The sequence below is a fragment of the Cynocephalus volans genome, chromosome 11 (assembly GCF_027409185.1).
Source record: "Cynocephalus volans isolate mCynVol1 chromosome 11, mCynVol1.pri, whole genome shotgun sequence".
Taxonomy (NCBI): Eukaryota; Metazoa; Chordata; class Mammalia; order Dermoptera; family Cynocephalidae; genus Cynocephalus; species Cynocephalus volans.
Genome location: NC_084470.1, coordinates 108,705,012 through 108,727,835, shown reverse-complemented (window position 1 = coordinate 108,727,835; position 22,824 = coordinate 108,705,012). Strand labels below are relative to the sequence as shown.

The 22,824-nt window shown below is 36.2% G+C and overlaps 1 protein-coding gene across 1 annotated transcript in view; it reads left to right on the top strand.

The window, feature by feature from the left end:
* SPATA17 (spermatogenesis associated 17) overlaps nt 1–22,824 on the top strand; it is a 245,377-nt gene that overhangs the window by 126,203 nt on the left and 96,350 nt on the right. The window contains exon 7 of the mRNA XM_063115289.1: nt 8,349–8,552. Coding sequence (XP_062971359.1) covers nt 8,349–8,552 — 204 coding nt within the window. The remainder of the gene's footprint in view (nt 1–8,348; nt 8,553–22,824) is intronic.

Below are 22,824 nucleotides of genomic sequence, written 5' to 3'. Positions count from 1 at the left end.
AACGTGGTAAATATACACAATGGAATACTACTCACTCATGAAAAAGAATGAAATACTGTCATTTTTGACAACATGGGTGAGCTTGGAAGACATTATGTTAAGTGAAATAAGGCACAGAAAGATAAATACACATGTTCTCACTCATATATAGAAGCTATAAAAAAAGTTGAACTTCTAGAAGTAGAGAGTAGAATTGTGGTTACTAGGAAGCTGGGAAGGGGAGGTAGGCGGAAGGATAGAGAGATGTTGGTTAATGGACACAAAATTAAGCTAGATAGGAATAATAAGTTCTAGTGGTATACAGTAGTGTGAGGCATCTCTAGCAATTTATTGTATGTTCTAAATGGATAGAAGAGGGGAGTTCATATATCCTCACCACAAAGAAATGACAAATTTTTGTGATGATGAATATGCTAACTAATGTGATTTGACCGTCACACATTGTGTACATGTATAGAAATATAACTCTGTCTTCTAACTGGAGTATTTTAGACCATTGATGTTTAAAGTGATTATTGATTTCATTGGATTAATATCTACTACATTTGTTACTGTTTTGAATTGTTGCCCTATTCTTTGCTCCTTGCTTTGTCTTCCATTCTTTTTCTCCCTTTTGTGGGTTTTATTGCATATTTCATATGATTCCATTTCATTTTCTTTTCTTTCTTAGTATGTCATTTATACTTTTTTTAAAACTTATTTTAATGCAAACTAGAGTTTGCATCATACATTTACATCTTATCCAACTCCACTTCCAAATTACACTATAACACTTCATAGGTAGTGCAAGTACATTCTAATAACAAAATAATCCTCATTTCTCTCTCCTGTTTTTGTATTAATTGCATTATTGTTGTAATTCTTTTTATTTATGTATAAACATTTATATACATAAGCTTACATAACTGAATACCTTGATGCTATTATTTTGAACAAACTATTGACTGTAAGATCAATTAAGAATAAGGAAAATAAAAGTGTTTTACCTTGACTCACTCCTCTGCTGCTCTTCCTTTCTTTATGTAGATCTAAGTTTCTGGTATATTATCATTTTCCTTCTCTCTGAAAACTTCTTTTGACATTTTTTGCATGGCAGATGTACTAGCAACAAGTGCCCTCAATTTTTGTTTGTCTGAGAAAGTTTTTATTTTTTCTTCATATTTGAGGAATAACTTCACAGGGTGAAGAATTCTAGGTTGATGGAGTTTTTTTTCTCACAGCACTTTAAATATTTCACTCCACTCTCTTCTTGCTTACATGGTTCCTGTGGAGATGTTTGATGTAATTCTTATTTTCGGTACGGAGGTTTTTTCTTTAGGTTTTTTCAAGATTTTTTTATCTTTGATTTTTCTGAAATTTGAATATGATATGCCTATGTGCATTTTTTTTTCTTTTTAACATTTATCCCACTAGATTTTCTTTTAGCTTCCTGGGTCTGTGGTTTGGTGTCTAACATCAATTTGGGAAAATTTTCAGCTATTATTTCTTCACATATTTCTTCTCTCCCTTTCTTTCACTTTTCTGCTTCTGTTATTCCCATTATGGTATACCTCACATATGGTATACCTTTTGTATCCCACAGTTTGTGGAAATTCTGTCCGATTTTTATCAGACTTTCTTCTCTTTGCTTTTCCATTTTGGAAGTTTCTATTGAAACTTCAGAGATTCTTTCCTCAACCATGCCCAATCTACTAATAAACCTATTAAAGACATTATTTCTGTTGCAGTGTTTTTTCTTAGAATTTCCATCCTTCTGCTTACATTGTCCATCTATTCTTGTTATGATATGTACTTTATTTATTAGAGCACTTAGCATGTTATCTTAGTTGTTTGTGTCAAATTCCAGGTATGATAATTCCAATATTCTTGCCATATCTGAGTCAGGTTCTGATGCTTGGTTTGTCTCTCTAAGCTGTATTTTTCCCTGTGTTTCCACAATGGCTGCCTCTGAAGATTTCATATACCACTGTGGCGTGCTTCACACTTTGACCTGATTTTACCTTCTATTGGAAACTTACAGCCTTCTAGGATTGACCCTAATCTTTACAAGCTCAGCTTTGACAATAGCCTCGTACTTAAAATGGCCAACTTGATGTTCCCTGAATTGAAGCCCTATATTTTCCCACAACTATGTTTCTATTTTTATTGTTCCTTTGGTTTGAAATGCCTTTGTTTTTTTATTGCAAAGTTCTACTCAGCCTTTGATGTATACCACTGCTCCAACAGTTATTAGAGGATACTTACTGCAGACTTATTATGTTATAGTGAGAACACTCAATATTTATTGAATTGAATTAGCATATAGATAATTGTATCTTATTTAAATTTCTTCATTTTAATAAAAATTTCATGACAATGTTTAATATTGATGAGGATAGCAACCGATTTCTAAAAATATACATTTTTGTTAACTTCGAAAAAGCCAAATACATAAAAATTAGTATTTCACTTGAAATATTTATTTTCTATCATGTAAGAAAAAAATCAAAGTGTATATTTGGTATTTCTTTGATGTATGAAATACCTGCGGAAAAATGCATATGCTCTAGAGTGAAGAAAATATAGCACAATATTTAGGGGAATCTTCTGAAGGTGAATTTTCCAATACATCTACTTGCGCTTTGCACTGTGTACTTCTGAGGAGTTCTAGAATTCTCCAGACAAACTCAAGCTGAATGCAGTTATTATTTTTGAATTACCTCCCCCACCTGCCTCTGCACCACTGAGGAATTCAGGAAGAATGGTCTTAGAATAAGCATACAGATAACCTGGTGATGTTGGTTGAAATGATCTCCTTGATGGTGTTCTTTAGGGTTTGAGATCCTGAAGAGCTCCAAATAGTCCCTTTAAGCTACCTTTTCTACTTTCAGGGTCTACATTTAACATGACCCTACTGCATCATTTGACTCAAAACACTTAAAAATTCTATTTCTTGATTGAAGGAAAAGAAAGAAGACAAAAAGCATTTGTAGTCAGTAATAGTTTAAAAAATTGCTTTGTATAAATAAGTTCTATACCAAATGTATTCTTTGTGGATCCCTAATGTTTCCATGAAATTCTTATTCCTTCTGGGGTACTATGTCTGAGAGTTAACATGGTTGTTGTCTGAAAGGCATGTATAAGTGTAACTGCTGTAGCTGAGAAATGACTATGTTTCCTTTTAGTTCTCAGCAAGAGTAATTGAATGTAGAATATCTTACTAAACGCTGGGCTGTGACGGTGTGTTAACACTCTGACTATCTCCTAACAGCAGGACAATTATTTGCTGAGTGGGATTTTTATAAATCCCCTGGCAGTAGCATGTCCTGGTAATTATGATGAAGAGCATCGGTCAGTGTTGATTCAGCAGTCCCTACCCTAGCAAATATTTCATTCACAGTTCTCTGGCCCACTTCTGCATTTCTAGTAATTAGAGGTCTTTACTCTCTTCTTTACTTGCTTAGTGTCTTATTTTTTAAAAGCATGTTTGATTAAGACTTAGAATGCAAACATATTTCAGATTGGCCTCCTTTTAGAACTGTTTCTTTCTCATGGTATTCACAAATTTTGAATCAAGAGGCAAGAAAATAATTTAAAATTTTGTTCCTTTTTATGGCAATCAGCAACTCCTATTTGCTGTGTAATTGTCATGTGCAAAAGTAAAACTTGAATTCTCTCACCTACCCTGTATAGTTAATTGTTCCTCCTTCCTGGAATAAGCAATTACTCTGAAATCATGAGAATTTTTTTTTTTTCATATGATAAGTATAAAATTGGGACATTACTAATTGTGGTTAGGAATTATAGGTGCACATAATCCTGTTTGATATTTTTCCAACTTTACAGAAAACTGTTTTAAAAGTAAGCCTCAGTAACAAAGAGAAGAGAAAGACTATAGCTTCCCCCAGGCAATTACAAAATAAAGGTCAGTGTATAAATTGAAAATAGCCATAAAAAACATTCTTTATGAAATAAAATTGTAGACACTCCAAATATAACAAGTATATCCATTCGTTTTCAAATCAAATGCACTTTTAAAATACTTTTCCATATAATACTTAAGTATAACAATAAAAATTGAGAAAAGAGCCAACTGATAGATTGTTAGAAATATGGAATGGTTCAAAATATTAATGTAATGCTAAGGGTGACTGGGTAACAAATGGTACATTTGCTCGTTGTTCAACCTGACATAATTAATATTCCAGGTCATGCTTAAGTTCCCATGATGGAGGGTCTGAAGGGGGGAATTCAAGAAAAATATATATCTATTATATAACTCATTGCCTTTTTTTTTTTTTTTTTCCTTTTGACGAGTCAGAATCATAGCCTTTAAAAAAAAAAATCAGTGCTTTCACACCTCATTTGCCGTACTCACCACTGGGCCAGCAGTCAGCAGCCAGGCTGGATGCAAGGAGGTCAGTAAGAAGCTATTAGCAGAGTCCTCTCCTGAGATTTCTTGGGTCTTATTGAGTTGAATGTTAGCATGACAGTACTGCAAATAACTCAGTTGTAGGTTTTTCTTTCTTTTTTTTTTAAACAGTTAGCACAGATTTCCCCATAGTGTTGGTCACTCCAGAAAATTATTGCTGAAAATGAAGTCCCAAAAGCTAGCTTGGCAGTAGCCCTTCAAAGTTGTGAGAAATGTGAAAACTGAAAAATGTGTCATAGGCCCTTAGGGTTAACTCTGTCTTTTGTGACTCATAGTAGTAATATTTTAAAAAATCAACAACAAACCATTATTCATAAGTGGCTTACAAATTATGAAGTATGAAATTAAGACAATAATAAGTTAAGGTTGTTTTATTTACTTGAAGAAATAATAAGTAAATGAATACTGTATCAATATAAATAAACAAGATATTTGCTTGCTGTAGAGATTGAGGGAGTGCTGGACTGTTTTTATTGACATAAGTTAGCAAATGTATTTAATTTCTAAAATACTGATGCCTTGAAGACTTTAAATGATACATTTGAAATTCAATTAAAACATATTTTCTATCTGTATTTGATTTAAATTGCAAAGAGAATACACATGAGGAGGTCTCCATATAGGTTGCAAAATATAATTTAAGAAAGCTATCATGTCTACCAATCTATTTGCATTTCCCATCTAGCCTATGTATACACATGCATGCAAATGTGGAAGGAGATCAAAGAAGATTCCTAATGGGGTAAAGTTAATAGCTGGTAGCAGTTATTCAGGTAGATAGATATTTTTAAGTGATAAATTATAATCTAGTTAAATTATATGTATCTTAGCACTTTAATCTATAAATTGTGGAAATTTTAATAATAAACTAACGAGACCAGTTAATTAGGTCATCACTAATCAGAATGGCATTGTCTTATATATTTTATATATACTACATATATTTAGTTATATTTTATGTCAGAATACTCTTTTAATATAACATATAACATTTAAAAATGTAAACCATTTTTAATGTTGTACTGACATTCTCTCACTATAACAGCAAATATAGACAAGGTACATACATAGATATTTTAAAAGAATGTTAATAAAAGAAAATATATACATGTATATATTCATAATAGCTTTCAGTAGGTAATAATTTTAAGTGGATAATTTTTATGATGATTTTTAGGATGATTTTCTAAGATGAAAATGTATCTATTGTAATAATAAAAAACTTGAATTTAACATTTTCACACATACATCTATTGAACCTTGTTTGCACGGCAGGTGCTATGCTAAGTCAGTCTTGACTATTTTGATGCAGTATGTGACAAAGTCAGTAATAGAATAGCAAAAATAAAGTGACACTACAGAGACATAGCACCTAACCATGTGAGTACAACTCATTGAAAACGGAATGTTAGGCTTCTGGTCAAGATGGCAGAATAGATAGTTCCCAGCGTCACTCTCTCTCACAAATCAATCAATATACAAATATTAAAAAGCAACAACAGCCAAGCTGGGGCCACTAGAGCTCAGGGGAAGAGGAGGAGAGACCTACGGAGTGCATGAAGGTGGGAGAAGCCACGATGAGAGAAAGAAAGAACTGCTCCGACCGTTTTGAGCCCCTGCCACTTCAAGGCTGGCCCTGGGGAGCACACAGAGCAAGAGATGGCAAAAGCCACAGCTGTCCTGTTCATACAAAGTTGCTTGGAGGCTGCAGGGGAGAAGGGGGCCTTGGTGGCCCCCAGGCCAGCAAGACCAATAACAGGGTACCTGTGTACCCACACAGGAGCGAGGAGCCACAGACAACTGAAAAAAGGAGCCACTCGGAGGCTGATGAGTCATTGCAAGGGACCAGCACACAGCCCGTCCCATGGCAAGTGTTTGGAGCACAGGTGGTGGGGGAGACAGACCCAACAGGGGAAAACTGGGACACAGCAAGGGCAGCTGATCTGCCCCCCAATCAGCACAGGACCACTCAGAGGAGACTGGTCAGGAATACAGAACTGCTGGGGATGCAGTTTGCTGAAAATCAGGCCCAGACCAGAGTTTCCACACAGCCCAGGTGCACCAGATCTCACAAGACCTGGAAGTACATACAAGGTCAACCATTAAAATTTGAGCTGCACAAAAAGCCTTTTCCAGGGAATCAGCAGCAAAGCAGCAATTTAGCTCAACCACAGGGCTCAAGTGCTGGTCCCCACAGGAAGTTCCCTCATCTTAGAAGTCACCAAAGGACAACAAATTAGTTCCTGCGCAGAGTTTAAGTGGTGGGAGCAGCAAATAATCTGACACAGAATGGAAAGAAACAAAATACCCACAGACCAGAGACAAAGTTTGATACAAACTAGTAAAGGCCTAAAACCTAGAAGGACCAGAATCCCCCTGGACCCCCAAGCCAGGGAAGGGGGAGGGCTGAGGGCCTCAGTCATGCCCCCTGACACCCACAACCAGCCCAGCAACAACCACTGAACTGCTGCAGGAAATGCCCTGGGCTCCTATGCTGGGGTGGTGGAGGGCCAATGGCCTCAGCCACACCCCCCTGACATCTGCCACCTCCCAAGTGACAACCACCATGCTGCCACAGGAAGCACCCTAGGCTCCCCAGTCGGGGCAGTGGGGGGCCGAGTGCTTCAACCACTCCCTTTTGACATCTGCTTCCAGCCCAGCAACCACCCAGCCACTACTGAAAGCCCCCTGGTCTCCACGGCCAGACAAGGGGAGGGCACAGGCCTCAACCATGCCCCCATTCCTTCCCCCCTTCCCACCCTATTTCCATCCCCCATCCTCTCGCCTTCCTCTTGCCAGCTGCTCCACAACAACATCTTAGAATGAAGCCTGGAGCTGGTGGAAGCTGAACCCGGCCACAAGTAGGCAAGCTGCTACCACTGCCCTGGGGCCCTGCGAGGGTTCTGAGTCATGGAGCTGGGGGAAGCCAGACCCAGCCACAACCATGTAAAGAGCATACCAAAAACACCATTTCCATGCAGGTAGCCTCCATAGCCACAATAGCCATGGCTGCCGGAAAAGGAGCTAGTCCCTATAGCAGCAGTCACAGCCACCATGCAGATGGCACACCAGACTCTCAACTGCACTGACACAAGGCGAGGCACCAAAAAAAGAAGAGGTCCTCTCCCTCCACAAAGCACACTCCAGAGTAATAGAAGAAGTATCTGATTTACTCTAATAGGGGAGGACTTGATCACACCTCTCTCAGTACTAGACAGATCTTCTAGGCAACAAACCAACAGAGGAACAGTTCATCTATCGGATGGAGAGAACAAATCTGTGGTTATTGGAGGGGGAGAGGGTGGGGAAAGGGGGCATAAAGAGTAAGTATGATTTTTAACAGTGAATATGCTAATAAAAAATAAACACTTTGTAATAATCAATAAGTAAATAAATAAACAGTAAAAAGTAAAAAAAAATAAAAGGTACTTACCAAAAAATATATAAATAAATAAACACAGGATGTTATTTTGAGCAATACATAATATAGCATGTATATGTGATGCCAATTTGATTATTAACGTACAGAACATGAAATTGCTGCCATTGGAGTGTTTATTTAATAATAATTGAAATAGCCAATCAAATATTTGTTGCATACATACTTTGTACCTGAAACGGATTCAAATATTTTTTTCTTAAAGACAATTATACAAAAATGCCATGTGTGGCAGACAGAAACTACAGCTCAATACTTTTCAACACGTTTAGGAGTCAATCCTGAAAGAGGCTGAAATTGTTAGTCTAGAGTGGAGACAAAGTATGAGTATTTTGTAAGATCTCCTAAGGTGAATCTGAAGTCCACCTCTAGTTAAGAACCAGAGTTGTAGTTTAAAATATTCCTTAAACATGAAAAATCTCAGCGTACAACTTTGTCTTCTTTTTGTTTCACAGGAACATTAGAGGTAAATATCAAAATTGCTTTCTTTTTCTTTAGATTCCAGGAATATACAATTCACCATTCAGAAAAGAGCCTGACCCGTGGGAGCTGCAGTTAAAGAAGGCCAAGCCTCTCATACACCGAAGACCTAAGGTGACACAGAAGTCCTCCGCAAGCCTTGTGGACTGGCTGGCTTGTACGAGTGCCCGTTCTTTTCCTAGGTCTGAAATTCTGCCACCTATTAATAGGAAGCAATGTCAGGTACGAATTAGTGTTATAAGAAGACTGTCATTAATTTTATCCTTGCTATTTTTTCAAAGTTTATACTGTGGTAAAACATGCATAATGTAAAATTTACTGTCTTAGCCATTGTTAAGTATTCAGTGCAGTGGTATTAAGTGTATTCATACTGTTGTCTAACCATCACCAGCATCCATCTCCAGAACTCTTTTCATCTTGTGAAATTGTAACTCTGTGCCCATCAAACAATTCTCCTTTTCTCTTCCTTCCATCCCCTGACATGGCTTATTTCACTTGTCATAATGTCATTGAGGTTCTTCCATGTTGTGGCATATCTCTGAACTTCCTTCCTTTTTAGGGCTGAATAATATTCCATTGTATGTGCATATCATATTCTGCTTATTCATTCATCTGTCGATGGATACTTGGGTTGCTTTGATGTTTTAGCTATTGTGAGTAATGCTACTATGAATATGTGTATACAAATATCTCTTTGAGACCCAGCTTTCATTTCTTTTGATTATATCTCCTGAAGTGGAATTGCCAGACTATGTGGTCGTTATTCTATTTTTGTTTTTCTGAGGAACTGCCATATTGTTTCCCGTAGTGGTTGTGGGATTTTCCATTCCCATCAACAGTGCACAAGGGGTTGAATTTCTCCACATCCTCGGCAACACTTATTATTATCCGTCTTTTTGATAGTAGACATTCTAATGGGTATGAGGTGATATCCTGTAGTTTTGATTTGCATTTCTCTAATGATTAGTGATGTTGCATTTTTTTTTTTTTATGTGCTTGTTGGCCATTTATGTATCTTCTTTGCAGAAATGTCTACTCAAGTCTTTCCTCTATTTTTAATTAGATTGTTTGCATTTTTTTGTTGAGTTTTAGGAGTTCTCTATATATTCTGGATATTAATACTATGTCAGATACATGATTTGCAATTATTTTCTGCCATTCTATGAGTTACTTTTTTACTCCATTGATAGTGTTTTACTGTTTAAAAAATATATATTGTTGTTTTGTTTTGTCTTTGTGACAAGAGAAAAATAATTTTTACAAAATCTAATTTTAAATAATAAATATAAGTTACTTTAAAAATATGCTAAGTAAGCAAGTACTTCTTTGGTATTGAATTTCGTTATATTGAATATGAAGTTAAAACAAGGACTTTTGCCTAAATCTGCACTTTCTCATGTAAAAATATTGTTATAGCACCATTTGATATAATCAGTTGTTGCTGGAAAAATCTTTATGTATTCCTAAATTTATTTAATTTAACCTCTCATCTAATTCTTTATATCTTTATATACCATTTTAAACATAACTTGGCCTTGAGTAACTTAAAAATTAGAGACAGCCCAAAACAAAACAAGACTCATAGCAAAGATAGGAAATCTTCACTATAATGGGCTTGTAATAGAACAGGATTGGCAAATGACTTCCTGGGGTTTGTAAAGACTGGAGTGGAGTGGGGTGAGTGATGTTCATCAATGTCCTAAAAGTCCCAGAGGGCAACAGTTCTATCATCCTCATCAGTATTTAAGCTGCAGAAGACAACTGCCACCAGGTAGTATCAACCTGAAATTAGGTTATATTTGGCTCACACAGACTCCCAGAACTCGTGGCCAGTAGCTTCCTGTACAGGTGTGCCACTGTATATCTACTGTATAATACACTACTCCAAAACCTAATGGCTTAAACAAACATAAATTTGTTACTTCACACTTTCTGTGAGTCAGCATTTTGGGTACAGGTTTGGTGAGTGCCTCGGACTCAAGTCCTCTCATGACATTACAGATGAGATGTCGGCCCGGGCTGCGATCTCATATTAAGGCTTACCTGGGGGGTGGGGGTAGGAGGGTGGGAAGATCCTCTTGGTTCGTTTCCTCACTCCCATAGGTGGTGGTTGTCATGTCTCAGCCCTTCCTCACACTGGCCTCTCCACAGAGTTGCCTCACAACATGGCAGCTGGCTTGCCTCAGGGCAAGTGGTCCGACAGAGAGGGAGAGAGAGCTCTCAAAACAGAAGCCACAGGCTTCCGAGAGCCAGAAGTGACAAGCCATCACTTCTACCATATATTATTTGATGGAAACAAGTTGGTTTATTCCACACCCAAGGGCAAGAGATTATGAATACCAGCAGGCAGGGATCATTGCGGGTCATTTTAGAGGCTGCCTTTTACACCGCCAACCATTGAATTAATCTTCCAATAAGACAACCCTGTATTCTGTGCCACTGAAAACTTTCCCACTTTACTGTAATTATTTGTAATATGCTGTGTTTCCTTCTCTATAATTATGTCCTTAGTTCCCTTTATTTGTATTTTTTTCTTTTTGCTTTCTCAAAACTACTTACTGATAACTAGTACTATTAACTGATGGTTTATGCTATACTATATTATAGAAGGAGCTGTAAAAGTAATTGAAAATCTATAAAATCAGTTTTTCCCCTGGACTACTTTCTCTTTTTCCTCGTCCCTGATTCATTTCCTATAAAATTCTATTTATAGATGGCTGGTTAGTCAGTTGGTTACAGCACAGCCTTCTAACACTAAGGTCATGGGTTCAGATCCCCATACAGGCTAGCTGCAAAAAAAAAAAAAAAAATCCGTTTATATTAGTATTCTTAATTATCTTTAAGCGAAACTATTTACCCAAAGAAGACATAGAAGTTGACAATTCTTTCTTTTTCCGGAATGGGGTGACAAGCAGGAGAGAGAGAGTTGAGCAAAGGGAAAAAAGATGATATTGGGAAAATTTTCAGTTCATTTGGGGACATATCTTCAGAGTATAATTTCATTATTCATTTTAAAATAAGAGTTATACCAGTATTCTATTGAAAGCATTTAATAAAGTAGTTTTAAATACAAACATACAGTGAATTTTATATTATGAATAACTGAATTTTTACCATTTTGAATTATGCTCATTACTATTTCTTCTGTTAGTTCAAGTAATGGTTTTATATATCATCAGAGCAGGAAATTAAATTTATTAGCTATTCTATAAAGAAAATAAAAGCTCTAGCATTTCCATGGCGTGTATGTTAAGTGTTCAATGTGTTAAGTGTACTAAGTGCTTGAATGTATTAATGTATTAATGATAAGGTATCAGATATAACATTGCATATTTGAATTTTTAATAACTCGTATTACATGCTACATTCATTGAGATAGCCATTGGTGCTACATGAAATTCATAGAGTAATTTTGCGTGCAACTTTTCAGAAAATGTGAAAATTATATGGCATGAATAAAATAAGGGTATGTAAATATTTCTGAGCTGGAAACACCTACAACGACACTGTACAATATTTACAACATTAACCATTAAACATTTAATATTATTTTATAGATGTTTAGAATGTTTTCACATTTTCTTTGCTGCTTTGCTTTTATTATACTTTTCTGATGTGGCTTCTTCTATTATTGTTTGTATTCTCTCTTCATCTCTATTACTACACCTTTCTCAATACAACCATTTTTATTCCTCACACAGCTTTGCCCCTCCATACCATTCTATGTACACATTTACATATGTACATAAACGTATTTAGTATATATGGAATATATAGATGAAAGATATATAAGATACATAAAATGTATGTGTGTTTGTGTGTGTGTATGTGTATGGAGAGAGAGAAATATATGTGTTTATGCAGTGAATAAGTATAAATATATGGAGGAATTCATAAATATTTATTTGTACATATATACATATACATATATATGCACACACATATACTCCTGAATAACATTTATCTAGCATACCACAAAATAATGATCCTGCTAATATATATTATTTTCCTTTCCTTCTCCCTTCTTCCTTTTTAATTCTCTTCTCTCCTTTTCTCTTCTGTTATTTCTCTTCTCTTCTTTTCTATTTTTCTTTTCTTTCCTTCTTTCTCTATCTCCTACCTTCCCTACCTCATGTTTCTTCTGCTCTCCCTCTGGCCTCGTCTTTTCTTCCATCCTGTCCTTCTTTCTTTTATCTTTCTTCTTATTCTGTCTTCCCCTATCTTTTCATCCAACTTCTCTTGCTTCCTTTGCATCCTTCCTTCCCTTTTTCATGATTTTTTCTTTCCTTCCTTTTTTCCTCTTTCCCTTCTTTCTTTGCTTCCTATCACAGAATAGCATTGTTTTATGTTGTCTTTATTGACTGAGCCACATTTCCTGTATGTTGCCCAATAATAAAAAGGCATATACATCATTGGGGACATTTAAGATTATGCCCAAATGATAATATTTGTTCTCTGATCAAAGTATCTTTACTTGCCAGGTGAATTTCCTAAATGTATGGGACAATTATAGCAAGTTTTTAAAAATTACTTTATTATTTTTGAAATTTTGAGAAAAGCTTAGAAATGCAAGGTGACTGTAAAGTAACATAGCCTATTAAAAATATAGAAAAACATAAGCATATTTGACTCTCATAACCAGGATATGAGTGTAGGCAAGGTAAGCCAAATATTGGAAAACCATAGCTAAGGGTTTAAGAAGACCTGTAAGGTCAGTTTGGGTCCTGGATGGTCTAAGCATTCTAGGGATTAATATTTGGAAACGAGTGCAGTGAGCAGTGTATTAGTCCATTTCTGTTGCTTATAACAAAATGCCTGCAACTGGGTAATTTATAGGAAAAGAAAATTTATTGCTTATAGTTTCAGATGCTAGGAAGTTCAAAATTCAGGGAACACTGCTGGTTAAGACTTTCTTTGGTGATGACTTCAGTGATGGCAGGGCATCACATTGAGAAAATGGCAGAGCAGAGAGAGAGAAACAGACTCTCTCTTCTTTTAATGCCCTCAGAACCATGCCCCTGACCACCATTTTTAATCTATTCATCACTGCATGGTCCTAATCTAATCACCTCTTCCAGGCCCCAACTTTCAATTACTATAATAGGATTTCCCACCCTCTTAACAGTCACAGTGGGGGGCAAGTTTCTAATACATAAAACTTGGGGGACACAGTTCAAGCTTCATTGACTTTTGGGGAGACATAATTCAGTCTAAGGCAAGTAGATCTAACGTATGAAGCTATTTCCAAAATCTGGGATATCATGAAATTCCAGGTATGATTGAGATAAGTGATCATCCAATATCTAAAAGGCAGGCTATCAGTAGAAATACAAGTCCACAATGGCTTCACATAAGAGAAGCCTGACATTTGATGTAAAGTTTGCTACATGATCCCAAAGCTACTATACAGCTCAGTTTAGAAGAATTTCAGAAAAGCACAATTACCATCATTGGACAATAAATTCTGAGATACCATCAAAAAATAAATAAATGGGTCCCCAGCCTGGGTGAGTGCGAATGCATGCGGACCAGAGAGGCTCCCCCCCGGGGAGCCCCAAGACATGCGGCAACCACGTGCCCTGATGCGCCAGCATGACCATGCACGTAGGCCCTGCCTGCTACCACCACTGGACCCCATCCCCAGTCTGAGCAAGTGCGAGTGTGTGCTGACCAAAGAGGCACCTCCCTGGAGAGGCCCAAGACCCACGGTGACCATGCTCCCTGAGGTGCCAGCTCAACCGTGCAGATAGGCCCCACCCGCCACCACTGCCAGACCCCATCCCCAGCCTGGGTGAGTGTGAGTCCACACCAACCAGAGAGGCACCCTCCGGAGAGGCCTGAGACCCACAGCAACCACATGCCCCGAGGTGCCAGTGCAACTGAAAAGGCACTGAGGTCGCCCTGCCAAATTGGCAGTCCTGGCAGGATCCTAGCCAGACAATAGTGTCGAACCAGTGGACCATGAAATCCCTTGCCACAATGACTAAACACCAAAGGAAAATACCAGAAATATGAAAATCAAGAAAGTATACAACCAAAGGGTAATAACTCTCAAGCTCTAAATCCTATAGAACAAGAAGCCCTTGAAATATCTGACAAAGGGTTTCGAGTTAAAAATTCTAAGGAAACTAAATGAGATACAAGAAAACTCAGCTAGACAACATGATGAAACGAGGAAAAGTATACAGGACCTGAAGGAAGAAATGTACAAGGAAATCAATGCCTGAAGAAGAATGTAGCAGAGTTTGCCAAGCTGAAGAATTCATTCAACGAAATAAAAAACACAACAGAGAGTTTAACCAGCTGACTTACAGACACCGAAAAGAGAACTTCTGACCTTGAAGATGGGCTGTTTGAAATAACACAGGCAGACAAAAAAATAAATAAAAAAGAATTAAAAACATTGAAGAAAATCTAAGAGAGATATAAGACAACCTTAAGCGCTCAAATATCCGAGTCATGGGTATTCCAGAAGGGGAAGAAAGAGGAGATTGCATTGAAAACATCTTCAATAAAATAATGGCAGAAAATTTCCCAGGTATAGGAAAAGACATAGATCTTCAGATTCAGGAAGCTCAAAGATCCCAAAATGTATTCAACCCAAAAAGGTCTTCTCTCAAGTCAAATTGGCAAAACTCAAAGACAAAGAGAGAATCTTAAAAGCTACAAGAGAGAAGCATCAAGTCACCTATAAGGGATCCCCAATCAGACTAATATCGGACTTTTCATCACAAACCCTAAAAGCCAGAAAGGAATGGGATGATATATTCAAAATACTAAAAGACAGAGATTGCCAGCCAAGAATACTTTACCCTGCAAGGCTATCCTTCTGAAATGAAGGGCAAATAGTATATATCTCAGACAAACAAAAACTGTGGGAGTTCACTACCACACGACCACCCTTACATGAAATTCTCAAGGGAGTACTGGGTTTGGTACCCAAAAAATAACTACCACTGCCATAAAAAACTCAAGAAAAATAAAAAACCACTAGTAAAATAAAAATGCTAACAATGAAGAGGGGAAAAAAGAGAAGTTTTTCTACAACTCAAGAACCCAACAAATACAGAAGACAAACAGTAAATCAGAAAGAAAGGAACAAAAGACACTTAAGACATCCAAATAAAAATCAATAAAATGCTAGGAGTAAATCAACACTTCTCAATAACAACTCTTAGTGTAAAAGGATTAAATTCCCCACTCAAAAGACACAGACTGGTTGACTGGATTAAAAAGGAGGACCCAACTATATTGTGCCTTCAAGAGACTCACCTCACCTATAATGACACACATAGATAAAGAGTGAAAGGATGGAAAAAAATATACCATGCAAATAGAAATCAAAAACGAACTAGAGTATCTATTCTTATTTCGATAAAATAGACTTTAAATTAAAAACCATAAAAAGAGAAAAAGAGGGCTGCTACATAATGATAAAAGGATTCACCCATCAAGAAGACATAACAGTCATAAATATATATTCACCGAATGTTGGAGCAGCCAGATTTATAAAACAAACTATATTAGACCTAAAGAAGGAGATAGACACTAATACCATAATAGCAGGGGACCTGAATACCCCATCCTCAATATTGGACAGATCATCTAGACAAAGAATCAGCAGAGAAACACAAGATCTAAACAACACTCTAGACCAATTGGAGTTGGCAGATATCTACAGAACATTCCATCCAACAACCTCAGAATAGTCATTCTTCTCATCAGCACATGGATCATTCTCCAGGACAGATCACATGTTAGGTCACAAATCAAGTCTCAACAAATTCAAAAAAATTGCACTTATCCCATGTATTTTTTCCAATCACAATGGATTAAAATTAGAAATCAATAACAGATGAAATTCTGGAAACTATACAAACACTTGGAAATTAGACAGCACTCTACTTAATGACATATGGGTCCAAGAAGAAATAAACAGGAAATCAAAAAATTTATTGAAACTAATGAAAACAATGATACATCATACCAAAACCTGTGGGATACTGCAAAAGCAGTACTAAGGGGGAAATTTATCACACTAAATGCTTACTTCAGAAGAATGGAAAGATGGCAAGTTAACAACCTAATTCTTCACCTTAAAGAACTAGAAAAACAAGAACAATCCAAACCCAAACTTAGCAGATGGAAAGAAATCATTAAGATCAGAATAGAACTTCATGAAATTGAAACCCAAAATACAAAACAAAAGATCAATGAATCAAAAAGTTGTTTATTTGAAAAGATAAAAAAAAATTGACAAACCATTAGCATGACTAACTAAAAAAAAGAAGAGAGAAGATGCAAATAACAAAAATTAGAAATAAAAAGAGTGATAGTACAACTGATACCTCATAAATACAAGAAATCATTAGTGACTATTATAAAAAACTATATGCCAACAAATTTGAAAATCTGGAGGAGATGGATAAATTTCTGGACACACACAAACTACCAAAACTGCATCAAGATTATGTAGAAAATCTGAACAGACCAATAACAATAAAAGACATTGAAGCTGTTATCAGAAGGCTCCCAATAAAGAAAAGCCCAGGACCAGATGGGTTCACAGCAGAATTCTACCAAACATTCAAAGAGGAATTGGCACCAATTCTCTACAAACTATTCCAAAAGATTCAAACTGAGGCAATTCTCCCAAATTCATTCTATGAAGCAAACAACACCCTGATACCAAAACCAAATTAAGATACAATCAAAGAAGAAAACTACAGGCCAATATCCTTGATGAATATAGATCCAAAAATCCTCAATAAAATACTAGCTAACAGAATACAGCAACACATATGCAAAATTATACACCATGATCAAGTGGGATTCATCCCAGGGATGCAAGGTTGGTTCAACATACACAAATTAATAAATGTGATACACCGTATCAATAAAATCAAACACAAGGACCATATGATCATCTCTATAGATGCTGAAAAAGCATTTGACAAAATTCAACATTCGTTCATGTAAAGACTCTCTACAAGTTAGGTATAGATGGAAAGTACCTCAATATAATTAAGGCCACATATGATAAACCCACTGCCAATATCATCCTGAATGGGGAAAAGCTGAAAGCTTTTCCCTTGAGAACAGGAAGTAGGCAAGGATGCCCACTCTCACCACTCTTATTCAACATAGTGTTGGAAGTACTAGCCAGAGCAATCAGAGAAAAGAAGGAAATAAAGCGTATCCAGATTGGAAAAGATGAAGTCAAACTGTCTCTGTTTGCAGATGACATGATCCTATATATCAAACATCCTAAAGCCACTACAGAAAAGCTCTTGCAGTTGCTAAATGATTTCAGCAGTAGCAGGATACAAAATCAACACACAAAAATCAGTAGCATTTCTATTCTCCAATAGTGAACATGCAGAAGGAGAAATCAAGAAAGCTTGCTCATTTACAATAACCATGAAAAAAATAAAATACTTAGGAATAGAGTTAACCAAGGATGTGAAAAATCTCTGTAATGAGAATACAAACCACTGCTGAGAGAAATTAAAGAGGACACAATAAGATGAAAAGTTATCCCATGCTCTTGGATTGGGAAAATGTCCACACTACCCAAAGTGATATGCAAATTGAATGCAATCCCCATGAAAATTCCAATGTCATTTTTCTCAGAAATGGAAAAAACTATCCAGACATTTATGTGGAATTACAAAAGACCGCACATAGTCAATGCAATTCTGAGAAAAAAAAAATAAAGTTAGAGGCATAACACTACCTGACTTTATACTACAAAGCAATAATAACCAAAACAGCATGGTACTGGCATAAAAACAGACACACTGATGAATGGAATAGAATAGAGAATCCAGAAATCAACCCACACGCCTACAGCCATCTGATCTTTGAGAAAGGCACCAAGCCTATACACTGGGGAAGAGACTGCCTTTCAGCAAATGGTGCTAGGATAACTGGATATCCATATGCAAGAGAATGAAACTAGACCCATACCTTTCACCATATACCAAAATCAACTCAAAATGGATTAAAAAATTAAATACACACCCTGAAACAATAAAACTTCTTAAAGAAAACATAGGAGAAACACTTCAGGAAGTGGGACTGGGCACAGACTTCATGAACCCGACCTCAAAAGCACAGGCAACCAAAGGAAAAGTAAACAAATGGGATTATTTCAAACTAAAAAGCTTCTGCACAGCAAAAGAAACAATTAACAGAGTTAAAAGACAACCAACAGAGTGGGAGAAAATATATGCAAAATATACATCTGACAAAGGATTAATATCCAGAATATAAAAGGAACTGAAACAACTTTACAACAAAAAAACAAGTAACCCTATTTAAAAAAATGGGCAAAAGAGCTAAATAGGCATTTCTCAAAGGAAGATAAATAAATGGCCAACAGACACATGAAAAAATGCTCAACATCACTCAGCATTCGGGAAATGCAAATCAAAACCACACTGAGATACCATGTCACCCCAGTTAGGATGGCTAAAATCCAGAAGAGTGTGGATAAATGCTGGTGAGGTTGTGGAGAAAAAGGAACTCCCATACATTGTTGGTGGGACTGCAAAATGGTGCAGCTTGTATAGAAAATGGTATGGAGGTTCCACAAACAATTGCAGGTAGATCTACCATATGACCCAGCTATCCCACTGCTGGGAATATACCCAGAGGAATGGAAATCATCAAGTCGAAGGTATACCTGTTCCCCAATGTTCATCACAGCACTCTTTACAATAGCCAAGAGTTGGAACCAGCCCAAAAGTCCATCATCAGATGAGTGGATATGGAAAATGTTGTATATCTACACAGTGGAATACTACTCAGCTATAAAAACGAATGAAATACTGCAATTTGCAACAGCATGGATGGACCTAGAGAAAATTATATTAAGTGAAACTAATCAGGCACAGAAAGAAATATCACATGTTCTCACTTATTTGTGGGAGCTAAAAATAAACAAATAAATACACAAACTGGGGGGGGGGAGAAGACAAAACAATCACAGTTCCTTGAAGCTGATATGACAAGTCAACAGATAAGAGGTTGTTGGGAGGGAGCAGGGAGAGAGAAGGGGGAAGGAGGTTTCGGTAATGGGACACAATAATAAACCACATTTTATAGATAAAATTAAAGTAAATAAAAAAATTTTAAAATGAATATATATGTATACATTGTGGAATGGCTAAATCAAGCTATTTAACATATGCATTTACCTCGCGTAGTTGTCATTTTGTGGTCAGAACACTTAAAATGTACTGTTAGCATTTTTCAAGAATGTAATATATTGCTATTAACTATAATCACCATGTTGTACAATAGATCTTTTGAACTTATTCCTCCTAACTGAAATTTTGTAACCTTTGACCAACATCCCCCCAACTCTCTTTCTCCAAATAAATAAATAAATAATAAGTAAGTAAGTAAGTAAATAAATAAATAAATAAATAGATGAAAGATGAAATGTTTGCTAATCAAAGAGATGGACTGTTGAGCTCAAAGGCAAGATAGTAATTGTCTAAGATATAAATGTATGGACCAAGAACTGAAAAACATAGGGAGAAGGACATGATTGCAGGAGGTTTGGAGGTCATAAGAGTGATAGTCTTCCCAAAAGACTATTTTCATTCTTAGCTCAATCAAGGATCTTTCTCGTTAATTTCCTAGTCTAATTGGAACCAGTAAGTTCCAGAATAAGCAGCGGGGTAGGTCAACAAATAGATATATGTTATGTTGATACACCAGCAAAGGCAGAGCTTGCCCACTGAGAAGACCAGGTGAGTGCTGGCCTCTTCCAAGGCACAGCACTAAGGCATTCGCTTGTTTATCTGGTTTACTATTGCTCAAAACCTTTTCAGAACTCTTCTTGAAACTAATAATAAGAACAACTAAATGGGTACCATTTTCAAGAGTTCATTATGTACTAAGTACAATGCTAAGAGTGCTGTAGGATCTTCCACCTCTTATGAGCAATTTTGTGATGCAGTTATTATTCCATTTTACCTATGATAAAAACAGAAATATAGAAATTGCCCCTAGTTACACAACCAAATATTACTTTTTTAAACCAAAGAATTTGTCAGTGTAAAACAATAAAAGTCTATGTAAATAATAAAAATAAAAAAATAAAAAGCCCTGTTTGAATTCTTCTTAATAGCGGACTTGGAATCATGTTACTGTATCTTTAAAAAGTAAAGTTCCAATAAAAATCCATTAACTATTTTCAAATATAGCAGTCCTCCTGTCCAGCTGTGAAAAGTACTAGATGATACTTATTTGCCATTTGTGTTATTTACGGTCCATGACTTTTATGGTAACTGGTTCCTATTATTGGTTTCTATTAATGTAAAACATAAGTGAACATAAATGAGGCGTGAATCATTTCTTTTTATTAGCCCTGCGGTCTTCACTCAGTGCTTGCAGTAATTCCAGCTGTGTCTTGTTAGTGATAACCTATTTAAAGAAGAGATTTTTAAGAATAAGGAATATGATTAGAAATCTTTGTCCATTTTATATTACTTCTGTCCTGCACAATGGTGGTGAAAAAAACAGTATGTAATTAATGGCACAGCAAAATCTTGAGCTGTCTCTGATTTGTATTGTGCCTAATAGACAATCAGTGGATTTTAGTGACTAGTGTAAATAACTACTTCCTTAAAAGTAGGATATGTTGCAAGTCACTTTTCACAGTGCAGTTCTGGACTTTCCCTCTGCTATGTGTTTGTGCCTTTAAAATGTTGCTATTGGTATCAGAATAATTGAACAATAGAGTTTAGAATTTTAAATTAAGAGCACTTTAAATAGGTAAATATGATCTTTCTATGTTTAGGGGACCCAATTAATATAAGATTTGGCATTCACCTAAAAACTTTAATTTAATGAAAAAAGACATGCTCTTCTATTTCTCTTTATAGGAGGGCTCTTGGAAAACTATGCTCAGAATCTTTTTCTAATGTTTTTACTTAAAAAGGGAGAGAATTATTTTTTAGTTACAGTCACGTGTTGCTTAATGATAAGGATACATTCTAAGATCTGCATCATTTGGTGACTGTGTCATCGTGTGAACGTCACAGAGTGCACTTACACAAACCTAGATGATATAGCCTAGTGTACACCTAGGCCATATGGTGTAGCCATTATAAACTTATGTGGCTACCATCATATATGCGGTCATAACTGAAACGTCGTTATGTAGCACATGAGTACATATTAGAAAATATGTGCTTTTTAAAATTAGAAAACAGAGCAACCTATAACTACAGTTAGCATGAAAACCTTTTGATGTAAGTGGGGAAACTTCTGTTTAATTTAACACTTTTTTAATGTAATCATTTTATTTTTTTTTAATGGCAGTAAAACTGGAAAGTTTGTTGTATGTATTTATTTTTATTGGGAAAAGAAATAGTAAATTCCTGAGAGGAAAAGCAGCCAAAATTATCTTTTTTATATTATTATTTTATGATTGAAACATAAGTGGTCATATGTGTTTATGGGGTACAGAGCTGACTATCAGTATTTGTGTACAATATGTGATGATCAAATTAATATTATTGCCATGTTCATTATTACAAATTTTAATTATTCTTTGTGTGGCTTACCCAATTTCTCCCTAACCCCATCCTTCCCCCTTTCCCATGTCTAACCATAGGTCTGCTCTCTCCTGAAAGTTCACCCTACTATTGTGATCTGTCTTTCTTTCTACTTTTCTTTCCTTTCTTTTCCTTCCTTCCTTCCTTCCTTCATTTGTTCGTTCCTTCCCCCCTGCCTCCCGCACCCACACCTCCCTCCCACTTATTAGTGAGGACATGCAATATTTCTCTTTCTGTGCCTGGCTTATTTCACTTAACATAATTTTCTCAAAGTTCATCCATATTGCTGCAAATGGTAGAATTTCATTCTTTTTAAAGGCTGAGTAGTATTCCATTGTGTATATATACCACATTTTGCTTACCCAGTCATCCCTCAATGGACATTTAGGTTGGTTCCATATCTTGGCTATTGTAAATAGAGCTGCGATGAACATGGGAGTGCAGGTATCCCTTCAACTTGATAATTTCCATTCTTTTGGGAATATGCCCAACAGTGGAGTTGCTCTATCATATGGCCATTCTACCTGTAGTTGTTTGACAAACCTCCATACTATTTTCCTGGCTGTACTAATCTAAAGTCCCATCAACAATGCAGGAGGGTTCCCCTTTATCCACATCTTTGCCAGCATTTGTTATTCTCAGTCTTTTTGTATTATAGCCAGTTAAACTGGAGTGAGATGATATCTCAATGTGGTTTTGATTTGCATTTTCCTGATGATTAATGATGTTGAGCATTGTTTCAGGTACCTGTTGGCAATTTCTATGTCTTCCTTCAAAAAAATGTCTATTCAGCTCCTTTGCCCCTTTTTAAATTGGATTATTTGGTTTTTTACTGTGAAGTTGTTTGAGTTCCTCATATATTCTGGATATTAATCCCATTTCAGTTGTGTAGTTTGAAAATATTTTCTCTCATTCTGTTG